The following is a 12,240-nucleotide window of genomic DNA, read 5'->3' as shown; positions in this document are numbered from 1 at the left end:
AGGCTGTAATGGAATTTTAGATTTTCATTTATAGTCCAGTCCCAGTGCAGCTGATTTGTGAGGAGGAGGGGGTTCCTAGAGTATTAGTGACAGATATTTTAGCTTGTGTTTTGGTCTTGGCTTGTGGGCACTGGCTGGGCTAAGGGTCCTGTCTGGTCTAAGTCTTTGAACTCCTTTCTGCAAGGCTCCTAGACCTAACTTGCTGCAGGGCTAAGTCTGATGAACATAACTGTGATGAACATGCTCTTTCTTACATGAGGCTCCCTTGGTAAATAAAGATGTAATTGTGTGTTCCTAGTCCTAAATGTGTCCCCATACAGAACCCAGAAAAACCATGTACTCCTACTCCTGCTGATCGCCTCAGAGAGGCAGAACATTGAATAGACCACTATTTTTTCTTTTTATTCCCCCCTAAAAAAGGGTCTCTGAAGCACCCAATGAGGAGCAGTAGCAGCAGCCCTGTGGTTGCAGTAAGAAGTGGCTGAACTTCACCAAGGGGATCTCTGGACATGCTGATCAATCAGGGTTTTCTATGCAGAAGCATTGGACTCTCCCTTTTCTACACCCTTTGGATGTTGTTCCCAACTTTAAAAAGGGAAGGGAACGAAGAGGAGCGGGAAGGCAGCCGAAAACTCTATTCCCCTCCCTTTTCCCCAAAGTCATCTGATTTCCCGAAAATACAACCAGACCGGTGCGCTCCCCACGGCAGCTCCAGCCAACAGGATTGTGCAACACTTTCTGGGAATTCCCCTTCCTGCCGGGAGCTTTCCAAGCCAACATCTCACGCTAGAGGGAAGGCTGGGAAGCCGCATCCCACAGATAGAGGGTGCTGCGATATTGCGGATTAGAGCTCCCTCCCCCAGAACTCAGCTTTGGGTTAGTTCGGAGGAGGGCGCGCACAGGAAGAAAAAAGAGAGAAAGAAAAGAGAAAGGAAGAGGCAAGAAAACCAGGCGTGAACTATGGAGAGAAGGTAAATATTGCGGGTATTAGAAAAGAGAAAGGAGGATATTCCCCAGCGTCGTTGTCTGACAGCTAGAAGAGTCAGGACAAGGCGCTTCCCACCCCCGGGGTCTTAGCACGATTTTTGAGGTGCTGGGAAGAATGGATTGGGTACTTTTGAGCAACGTGTTCTCTGTCTGAATTTGCTGTGCACCAGCACGGTGTCTGGATTCACTGATGGTCATAACTGGGAGAGTGTGAGCACTGGTGAGTACCAAGACAGAGATTTTGTCCTTATGGATCTTAGCCTCCCTTCTTGATGCTTGGGTTTGCTCTGTGCAGGAAGAGATATAAACTTGCTTTTGAGGCAAAACCTTGACCTAGTCTCCCCAGGGTGGGGTTTTAGGGTCTTCAACCTGTTTAGCAGGCACGCAGACACACAGGCAACATTAACCAATCACAGTTTTTTGTCCCAGAGTGTAGCTCCAAAGTCCAATTCCTGGAGGTTTTCAGAAAGGAAGAACTGCTTTTTCCAGATGTGGTGAGTTACTAAATCTCAAGGTTTATTAGTAATTGCATTCTATAAATCATCTGTTTTCCCTGTAAGACTCTATTGATTTTCAAATCTGAATGTATCTATAGCCCAAATACCCTCCAGAACAGTGCAATGAGTAAGGAAGAGCACTTATGATCCCTATGTTCAGCTCCTTCAGCTTTACCAACTCTTACAGAGAGTGAGACAAGCAGAGAGCACAACTGAGGTTGTATTCCCGTGTGAAAAGCTACAGGAGGAAGACAAGCCTCACACAGCCACAGCACTGGTCCTTCAAACTCTGGAGCCAGGAGCTCTGCTGCATGCTGTGTGCAGCCAAAGCCTAGCTTGTTCACTGGGGCTGTGCACATATGGAAATGGAGAACACTACTGCAATGTCACCTTCCCTTCTCTTTCCTCAGGTCCCTGATCTTCTTCTGTCTCCCTGTCTGGGCTGATGCGGCCTCTATGTATGGAGAGATCTTGTCACCCAATTATCCTCAGGGGTATCCCAATGATGTGAACAAAACTTGGCAAATCCAGGTCCCTTTGGGATATGGTATTCACCTTTATTTCACACATCTGGATCTTGAACCATCACAGGACTGCGAATATGACTTTGTGAAGGTACTGTCCATGTCCTCTGGTGAGAAAAAGACAAGAAAGCAGGTTAGAGCACAGAGCAGCAAAGCTGTGCACATAGCTCAGAGCTGGAAGAGGGGTTATGCACAGCCTTCCTGTTCTGAGCTCCAAGAAGTCCAAATGACTGGGTATATCTCCACTAGCAGTCATGAAACCAATTCAAGTTTGCTTTATAACCACGTGAGTGTTGTCTGCCAACTGAGTGTCCAATTTATGCCCCCCCCAATCCCATGTTTCTCCATGTTCTTAGGAAAAGCCTTAGCCATGACTGACACATCTCCATTGCAGGGCATATTCCTAGCCATTGAAGTGCAGGTGTAAAAAGACCATTTTCTTCATACAATAGTCATCTGTGCCTGAAATTATTTGGAATTAATGGATGACTAGCCATAGATGATTTATTTCAAACAGGAATTATTTGGAAAAGATGGAGGTTAAAAATAATCCATCTGTGTAGGGATAGTGGTCACTCAGAAAAAGTGCTGTGGTCCCTTGCACAACAGGCTTTTTTGTATCTATGCACCACAGATTTCTTAAAACCAGCTCTGCTCTATGTTGTCCCACAAAAGGCACAAAAGATCAAGCACTTCCACACAAAGAGACAGAAACAAGACTATCCTATCTTGCCATAGTTCTGTGTGAAAAGGGGCAGTAAGGTCAAGTGCAGCACCAGAACACCTTTGAGGAAGACCAAGGCGGGACAGAGGGATGAGTGTGCTCTGTAATAACCCGTGTCCTTTTGCAACAAACCAATGAGCCTGTTAGGCTGCTCTGTGGACTCTCATTGTTGGTTTTGCTGCTTTGAAATACAATGTTTTGGTGGGTTTTTTTGTACAAGTGGGCCTGAAGAAAGGATGTTAACAGTCAACAGTGTGGATTAATTTGTATCTGAGAAATTAAGACAAGTATTTCACTGGGAAGACAGTAGGAGGGAGCACTCTTGAAGTGTCTTATGAATATCATGAAACTGGCTGTCCAGGGCCTCCATTCAGCTGCACCTGAGCACCTAAAAGCTGAAAGACTCAAGCACTGGTAATTCCACATGTTGCAGTAGCGAGGTGAGGTGTCTCTGAATTCCTCTGCAGATTGTGTCTGGTGGCTATGTTGAAGGCGTGCTTTGTGGGCAGAAGAAACATCGTGCCCCAGGCTCCCAGATTGTGGAGGAATTTCATGTCCCTTACAGCACCCTCACTATGACATTCCAATCAGACTTTTCCAATGAGGAGCGTTTCACTGGTTTTGCTGCCTACTACATTGCTGTGGGTAAGGTTAAAACAGCCTCCTCTGAATCTCTGTAGTGTCCAGGCTGGGAGGAAAGATGACAAGAAGGGTTTTTCTTACAGAAATGCCTTATATAAAGAGATCCCAGCAGACAGAGATGGTTTCCAGTATGGCCAGTATAAATACCGTCTTAGACATGTCTTTTCCTTGCTGTCCACTAGTGTTTGTTTCAGTTCCTCCTGCCCTCAGGGCCCTCTCCTAATTTGGCTGATTCATCTTTTCACCCTTGCAGACTTGGATGAGTGCATGGATTTTGTGGATGAACCCTGCAGTCATTACTGTAATAATTATATTGGAGGTTACTTCTGCAGCTGTCCACCAGATTATTTTCTCTATGAAGATAACAAAACTTGTGGAGGTAAGAAAGGTGCATGAATTGTGGTCAACAGCAAGAATTAATTTAGGCCAAGTGACATATTGCACTTGGAAGACTTTATCAACCTTCTTAGCCATTTGTGACAGGTATATTTTGGGGGAAAATCCCATCCCAATGCAAATCTGAACTGCAGTAGACAGTGGTTTTGGGGAATTTCTATTAACATATTCCTAACAATTTTATTTTTATTCCTGAGAATTAAGAAACTACTGAGCGACTTTCTTTAAAGACTATGATAGAAACCTTTCTTAGCATACTGCTATCTGTGACTCTTTAAATCTCTGACAATTAAGGACACAAAAATTGCCAATGGCTTGGCTTGAACCAAAATGCTGCAAGATCACAAATGGTACTTGTTGAAAGGAGTATAATATGAGGACCCAAGCATGAGAAAAGGAAACCTAAATTTCAGGTGGAGGGTAAAAAGGAGTTAAAGTCCCTGGCTAACTGGATAGAGAGGTCCTGGCTTCAGCTTCTGGGGAAGATGCAATGTTGTGACATGGTTATTGCAGGTATCTGTGCAGACTGGGAATGTGGTGGAAGAGGGAGAGCTTTTCAGGTGCACACACGGACCATTTCCTTTCTGAATCTACTCCTGTCCCTTCCTTAATCCTAGTGAACTGCAGTGGCAATGTCTTCACTGAGCCAACAGGGGAGATTGCCAGCCCCAACTACCCCAACCTGTACCCAGAGAACTCTCGGTGTGACTACCGAGTGGCTCTGAGCCCAGGCTACTTTGTGGTGCTGACCATCCGCAGCGAGGACTTTGACGTGGAGCCAGCCGACGCCAACGGGATCTGCCACGACAGCTTAACAGTAGGTGTGCAGCTTAGGGAGCTTAGGAGTCAGGGTGCTCTGGATCTCACATCAATTTCCTCATGTTGAGAACACTTTGGGACTGCTTAACTTTATTTTCAATTATGTTGGTGTTTGGAGTTTGCGGGAATACATTTGAATATGTATTGAGTGTGTATTTTAATAGCTCTGTCAATACATTTGGCATCTCTCATTTATTCTTGTTCGGTATTTTCCCAGATTGTCTCTGGAGAACAGCGTTTCGGTCCCTATTGTGGCAGCAAATTCCCAGGTCCTCCTGAAATCAAAACCAGGAGCAACATTCTTGACATAATCTTCCAGGCAGACCAGGGCACACAGCACAAAGGCTGGAAAATACGCTACTATGGGGACCGTGAGTAAACGCCTGGGAATGTGTTCGCTCTGCTGCTGAGTTAGGGTCAGGGTTTGTCCCAGGTCACATTCATGGCACAACAGCATGTTAACCTGTTCACAGCTGCTGGTATTGAGTAAGAATATGCCTGCTTACTTAGGGAAAAAAATCACTGGGGAGAAAGAAGCTGGGAGCTGGAAGGAAAGGAAATCTTGAACCAATTCATCACTGATTTTTACCTATCTTTTCAAAGCTGTAACCTGTCCCATGAGTGTCATCTCCAACTCTGTTCTTGACCCAAAGAAGGACAGGTATATCTTAAAGGACATTGTGAAGGTGACCTGTGTGGAAGGATACGAAATTGTGAGGGTAAGTGAAATAAAAAAACATATGTCCCCTCTGTCCCGCTCAGCGACATCTTGAGGCCATTCCCATCAGGGGCCCTGATTACCTTTGGGAACCCAAAGTGTTCAACACAGCAGTAGTAAGAGGAAACCTCTTCCAGCCACTGCAGTATTTTGAGGCCCTTCCACTGGATCACCTGTGTCAGATATATTTCATGTCCAGAGACTTACATGGATCATGTTGGGTTTTTTTCCTAGCAACGAGACAGCATCACAAGTTTTCTCTCCAGCTGTCAGGAAAATGGTGAATGGAGCAACTCCCATTTGAGCTGTGTTCGTAAGTGACCTGTGTCTGTACTGTGGGAAGGGAACTGGAATGGAATGTTTAGGCTCTAGATCCACTGTGTCTCCAGACTAGGAGGATGCTGAAGTACTGGGATGTGAGCATGCTGAAGGGACAGAGAAAGTGAGCCCCCATGACTGCACAGGGATTAGAGAAGCTGAGTGGTCATACAAAATAATCACGTTGTTGAGTGAGGGTGCTCCTTTGATTGTATTTAATCCTTTTTGTTTCTCCTCTACAGCTGTGAACTGTGGTGATCCCCCTCCTGTTGACAATGCTCAAGCCTCGTATGTGTCCGAACTCCACGAGCCTCTGTACACGGCTGCTGTCCGCTATCAGTGTGAGGCACCCTACTACACCCTAGAAAACGAAGAGCAGGGTGAGCATTGCCTCTGCTGCACAGTCATATTCCTTTGGTTAAAGGCCTAAGAAATGGCTCTGGCACCAGAAATGGGACTGGGATTTTATGCTGGTGTGGGGTTGCAGGCAGTAGTTTTGTGTTGCCTCTGTGTTTAATACACTCTAACAATGCCTGGGCTGTTGACCTCAAATGCATTAGCAAGTCCTGTCTCCATTTGCCTTGTGAGTGAACCTTGCAGGTTTTTGTCACACATAGCACAGAGTTCTACGTGGAAAAGTAAAGGACTCAAGAATTAGAGTCATTGTTAGATGAGGTTTCTCCCAGAAAGGGATAGAAGCACCCTAGGTAGGGAGATAACAGTAATGTTGACCAAACCATGCTTGCTTTGGAAATAAGATTGATATATCATATATAGTAGTGTTATTAACCCTGCATTCTTCCTGATTGTGCCCTTATGGAACTCTTTTTTCTCTCATGTTTTCCAAGTGATATATGAGTGTTCAGCCAGTGGAGAATGGGTCAATGAAGAGATGGGAACAAAGCTACCAAAATGTGTCCCAGGTATTACCAAATACTGTATGTGCATGCAGCATATGAAGAACACTGCTTCTTTCATCTCTGTATTTTTCTTTTCTTAACTTCCAGCTGATAAAGAGAATTTTAAAACCTGTATACTCTTCACTTTAACCTCGTAGAAGAGGCAGCATGACTTGACCTAGTTGTACATGATGCCTGCTCACTCCTCCAAAGCCCCAGATCCTCACTGGCAAAGTACAAGATCCAGGTGGAGGAGATTCAACTCTCTTGAAAGTTCAGTCACAGCTTAGACAGTGATTTGGATTGTACAAGTACACAGTGAAAAAGGCAAATTGAAAGATAAAGCTTGGGGAATTTACTGCCCGAGAGGAGGTTACAAAGAATATGAAACCAAATTCTTCTCAGTGGGACACAGCAATAAAAGGCAATGACAGGCTTGAGTTGCAGCAAATGAAATTCTGATTGTATCTAAGGAAAAATGCTACGCCATAGCACTGGAACTGCTGTCCAAAGAGGCTGGCTAATCACTACCCTGGGAGATGAGCAGAAGTTACCTGTCAGAGCGCCTGACTAACCTGGCTTTGGAGTTAGGAGGACACTGGAGAGGGCAGTTAGGGAGGAACAGGTTGAATTAAAGGCACTGAGAAGTATCTTCCAGCCTAAATCTTCCTATGATTATGTGAAATTCTTTAACAAATTTTGCTTCATGCAAATTAGAAGCCATCTGCTGGCTATGGTTCCTTAATCTCTGATTTTCTGTCCAAGGATTCAATGCAAACACGGCAATGTGGTAAGAAATCAGTTTCCTACCTACGTCAGAGTGACCAGTCTTATTTATGCCCTTATTATTAACATTCTGCAGAATGTTACCAAACATTTTGCTCAAAAAGCATGGGGCATCTCTGCACCCAGAAGACCCACAGATAAGATTCCCCCACTGCTTAAGATTTTACAGACTTAGAGGATGCAGAGGCAAAATGGTAAAACATCAGTGACAAACCTGAACTCTTAACCTGAGAGTATCTGGACTTCACAAAAAAAACCAATAAAAATTGAAGAACAGTGTCATATATCTAGGAAATCAAACAAGTACTTTTTCAAAGACAATCCCTTTATCTAAAGAGCATAATTCAGCAAAAGAGAAATGCCAACTAGAAGGCAATTAAATTGTGAGCTTTGACATACCTAACACTTTCAGGGTGACAACTGCTTTCTAGAAAACCGAATTTGAGAATGAGCGTTTTAAATCTAAATTGAGTGTTGATAGTATTCTTTCTAGGATTTTCTTTGATTTCTCTGTAAATACTAATTGCAACCTCCATGGCATAAAATATAAACATGGTTGCTCAGATTCAAAAATTATTTAGAGGACACAGGAAGCGGGGACTGTGGGCTTTTTAGCAGTACTAAAGAACCTCTGTTTGTAACTGCTAATTCTCCCACCTGGTCTTTATCCCATCTTTCTTTCTTTCTTTTCTTTCTAGTCTGTGGGGTGCCTAGTAATCCCATCCGAGACACAGGAAGGATTTTTGGAGGCACCCGTGCAGAAAAGGGCAACTTTCCCTGGCAGGTGTATTTCAGTGACCCCAGAGCAAGTGGAGTGCTCATCTCTGACAGATGGGTGATGACTGCAGCTCACGTGCTGGAGGGCTATGACAAGCCCACCATGTATGCTGGGGTAATCGATGTTCGTAGAGAATCCCTGAAGTGGGAAGCCCAAAAGCTTGTCCCCGAAGCTTCATTCATCCATCCTGATTGGAAGGAGGAGCCCACAGAAACCAGGATCGATTTTGATAATGATATTGCACTACTGAAGCTGAGGGAACCCGTGAAGATGGGTCCAAACATCTCACCCATCTGCCTTCCTGGTAAATCACCTGAATATGAGCTGCAAGAAGGGACTCTGGGCTACATTGCTGGATGGGGCCAGAGAGAGAAAGGAAGACTCCCTGCTGACCTTTGGAAGGCCCAGATTCCCGTGGTGAACATGGACAAGTGCCGATCTGTGAAGCCAGACAACTACGATGGTTCTGTTGTTTACATATTCACCGACAACATGATCTGTGCTGGTGGTGGCAAGGACAGCTGCCGGGGGGATAGTGGTGGAGCCTATGCCATCCAGGATCCTCTGAACGCCACCCGGTACCACGTGGCAGGGCTCATCTCCTGGGGGCCAAAATGCGGCACCTTTGGTCTTTACACCAAGGTGGCGCGCTACGTGGACTGGATCAGAGAGACCATGAGCGAGCACGAGGATGAGGAAGCTCGGCAGAAATAGCTGTTCCTCCTTTCAGCATCGTCACCCTTTCTAAATGGGATGGCTGCATGTTTGGGCTGTCTGTGACCCTGTTCACACTGTGTATATAGTGGGCAATATATAACACATTATAGCTCATCGTGCCTATGCTGAAGGGAGAGTCAGGAGCGTGGATCTGTTTCTCCCTCTGTCATCATGTCTGGGAAGGGAAATGCCCTTTCTTCTGCTCATAGTAGCATAAAAGGAAGACATTATTCTGAATAAAGAGACTCCTTCTGCTTCCTTTCATTTTTTTTTTCCTATCCTATCTTTTCCCACTTGGAGAAGACCTAGCTGTGCCCCATTGAAACCAGACAGGGAGGTTTCCATGAAGAAAAGAGAGAATAATTGTTGGTTCCCAGGGAGCCTGGTTTCTGATTTATGTATTTCCTGACCTGTTCAGACTATCTAACAGCATTAAAGAATGTCCAAACTGCCTTTTGTGCAATGTGCTATTGTGTCTGCAATGCTTTTCTTCTTCTCAATCTAGACCTAGTTCTCCTTGAAACTCCCTAAATCAAGTGTCTAATCATATTCTGACCCTGCCAGCTTTCATCTAGCTGGAACTTGTAGTACCTCACCTCTGAATCAGGGTATTTATAAAGTTCTTCTGAGATGGTTCCATTTCACTGATCAACCATTACCAGCAATGAGGACTTCAGACTTCTGAATTAAGCTGAAGAGAACAGACATCTTCAAAAGAATTTCATTCACCTGTCCTCAGGCTTTATTTTTTTTTCAAATTTTACTGTGTTAGGAAAGAAAGCAACCTTTATTTTTCTCCCAAAACACCATTTTCTCTTGATTTAGGGAAGGAATATTACATGTGTTAGAGGAATTTTCTGCTCCTTTAGGTCCTATATCACTCACAGACATCCTTCCACTGAGATTGATCAGGGGACTGTCACAGATGGCACGTACTGAAAGACTGAGTTTGTTCAGCTTGAAGAGGAGGAAGCTAAGAGGGGGAATCTAACTGCTGTATTCACACACTTAAATTTCCAGTTGGGCTTTTTCCTAGCATGTGGGTCAGCAGTGGAACAAGTGCCACAACAGGCTGTCCCTAGATATCTTGATAACTTTTCCTGAAGCTCTGAAGTTAGTCCCACTGTCAGCAGTAGATTGGACAGACATCTTCTTCCAGCCTAAGTTTTTACAGGAGTTTAAGAAATGTTGAGGAGGATGTGTACAGCTCTTGGGAGATTTCATATGGAATCCTGTACTCAGCTCAATCACTTTCAGTTTTGTGTAACAAGCAAAACATGATTGGATTGTTGGACTAGTAACCAAGGATCTTATATCTTGTTTCTCTCAGTGACTCATAAGAACACAGTAGGTTATTTTGCAGTAGAAACTCTAGTCAGAAGACAGAAGACAGCTCCAGAGAATACCCACTAGACAAAAGAGGTCACCTTTTCTCTGAGTCAGCACCATTTTAGAGCTGCTGTCTTGCAATTAAAGCTTTATTACATATAGTATAAAAAAATCCATCCTCAACTTCTGATCAATAAAATTTCCTGAGCTCCTTTCTCCATGAGATTGATTGCTGCCTTCCCTGTTTTTGGAATGTGGCATCACACATCAAGTTATTTTTGCCTCCCTTGAAGCCACCTGGGGTTTCAGACCGGGTAACCTTATGATAATTTTGGGACAGAGCTGCCAAAGGCCATTGCAGAACTGGAAACACTTTAATGGTAGGTAAAGCAATCCCTATATAAAGTCCATGAGTTGCTTTCAGTGGTGAGGAATATTCAGTTGTTAAAAGCATAGACAAAAGACCATAAAACACCTGGTTTATCCAGGAAGCATTTTAATATTCATAGAATCTCACTGATGCCAATGGGCTTACACACACACTGTACTCAGCAGAAACCACCCCATCCTTCAAGGAAGTCTTCTTCCCTGCAACCTTCCCACAAAAGAGATTACAAAAGTAGACTGCAATAGTCTCATGATATCATCAGCATTTCAAACCATAACATGTTTGCTGTCATGAGGTTTCCTGATACGATTAAGGCTTCATTGTTTTAACATTTGTATGAACCCAAACATGCACAAAGGCATTCCCCAAGCTGCCAATGGTACAATCAAACAGCATGGCAGCTTTCAGAAGTGCTCATGGTGAAGGTTACATGCTTTGCAAGTTTGAAAAGCCTTTGGGACACCATCAAAAGCTTTGGCTATGATTTGCCGTGTCTGGAAATTGATATGCTAACAGTGCTTCGGTTAGTAGGACAGCAGCTCCTAGGACCTGTCCTCCTTTACTATCCCATTGATCCAGTCCAGATAGCTGAGGATCTTGGTGTAGAAGCCGTAGCCCGTGGCACAGCCGATTCCCCAGGAAACGATGCCGGTAGCCACCCAGCGATCACTTTCCCTGTCTAACACCGTGAAGACGCTCCCGCTATCCCCCTGGCATGTGTCCTGCTTGCCTTCGAGAAAGCCAGCACAGAACATGTTCTCAGAGAAAACCATGGGGATACCTTTCTTATTATTGTCTAGCCAACTCTGACACTTCTCTCGAGCAACTGCTGGTAGGCTCACATACTTCAAATCACTTGAGATGCGATTTTTATCCACACCGAAGCCGCTCACGTAGCCCATGTGCCCATGGGTGTAGAACGAGGTGTTGGTAGCATCTGGGAGACAGATGGGAAGCAGTGTAGGGCCCAGAGTTACTGGGTTTCTCAGCTCCAGCAGGGCTATGTCCCCATTGAAGTTGTGCTCATCTTTAGGGTTGAAATCTGGATGGATAAAGATCCTACGTACAGGGTGGTTACCCATCTTGTGAAGCTCGTCTACGTTGGTGTGGCCGAGGAAAATGTCAGCCTCCTCTGCCAGCTGCTCCAGGCTCACATTATTCTGTACTCCTCCTTTGGGGAAGATGGTGTGGGCAGCGGTCAGGATCCAGCGATCGCCCAGGAGTGCACCACCCCCTCGTCCATTGATGGCAGTCAGAGCCTGCCAAGGAAAATTGCCTCTCCCTGCTGATTTGCCACCCAAGATCCGCTGGAATTCAATAACAGGATGGACTGGCTTCCCACACACTGTGGAGAAATACAAGAAAACCATTACCCATCTTCTTTTGTCCTGGTTTTTCTCTCTCTTTCCTCACCATCACTCTTTGATTTCACTTTATTTTGGCTTTCTGGATAGTTTTCCCTTTTCCCTCATGGATACCATTATCCTCACTCCCCTCCCTGCATGTTGTCCCAGTTCTGTACTGACTGTAAACATGAATCAGAAAATACCAGACAAAATCAGAGATTCTACTGACCTGGCAAGCAGGATGGAATTCTCTTCTGACCGTCTTGATCCAGCCAGATTCCCTCAGGAGAGCAGGTGAATCTGTCTGTGGGATGAGAGGGAAGGGAATGAGACGCAGGACTGCAGGCATGGGGTGGGAAAACAGAATGGAAT

The 12,240-nt window shown here is 44.8% G+C and overlaps 2 protein-coding genes across 3 annotated transcripts in view; one reads left to right on the top strand and one right to left on the bottom strand.

Moving 5' to 3' along the window:
• The first annotated feature begins 444 nt into the window (after positions 1-444).
• C1S (complement C1s) lies at positions 445-9,257 on the top strand. 2 transcript variants are annotated; one of them, XM_015633792.3, is made up of 12 exons: positions 445-971; positions 1,404-1,481; positions 1,895-2,099; positions 3,200-3,377; positions 3,628-3,753; positions 4,388-4,587; positions 4,807-4,960; positions 5,193-5,308; positions 5,542-5,620; positions 5,868-6,005; positions 6,474-6,548; positions 8,009-9,257. In XM_015633792.3, the coding sequence occupies exons 1-12, from the start codon at positions 961-963 to the stop codon at positions 8,800-8,802; spliced, it is 2,154 nt and encodes a 717-aa protein (XP_015489278.1). In that variant the 5' UTR covers positions 445-960; the 3' UTR covers positions 8,803-9,257. The 2 variants fall into 2 exon arrangements, with proteins under 2 accessions (XP_015489278.1, XP_015489286.1); XM_015633800.3 differs by having other exon boundaries at positions 447-971; positions 1,417-1,481.
• Positions 9,258-10,610: 1,353 nt separating this feature from the next.
• C1R (complement C1r) overlaps positions 10,611-12,240 on the bottom strand; it is a 7,903-nt gene continuing 6,273 nt past the window's right edge. Inside the window, exons 10-11 of the mRNA XM_015633813.1 lie at positions 12,098-12,172; positions 10,611-11,867 (exon numbers count right to left, since the gene is read on the bottom strand). Coding sequence (XP_015489299.1) covers positions 11,065-11,867; positions 12,098-12,172 — 878 coding nt within the window. The 3' untranslated portion in view covers positions 10,611-11,064. The remainder of the gene's footprint in view (positions 11,868-12,097; positions 12,173-12,240) is intronic.

This window comes from Parus major, chromosome 1, assembly GCF_001522545.3.
Source record: "Parus major isolate Abel chromosome 1, Parus_major1.1, whole genome shotgun sequence".
NCBI lineage: Eukaryota > Metazoa > Chordata > Aves > Passeriformes > Paridae > Parus > Parus major.
This window is presented reverse-complemented; position numbering and strand designations above follow the sequence as displayed.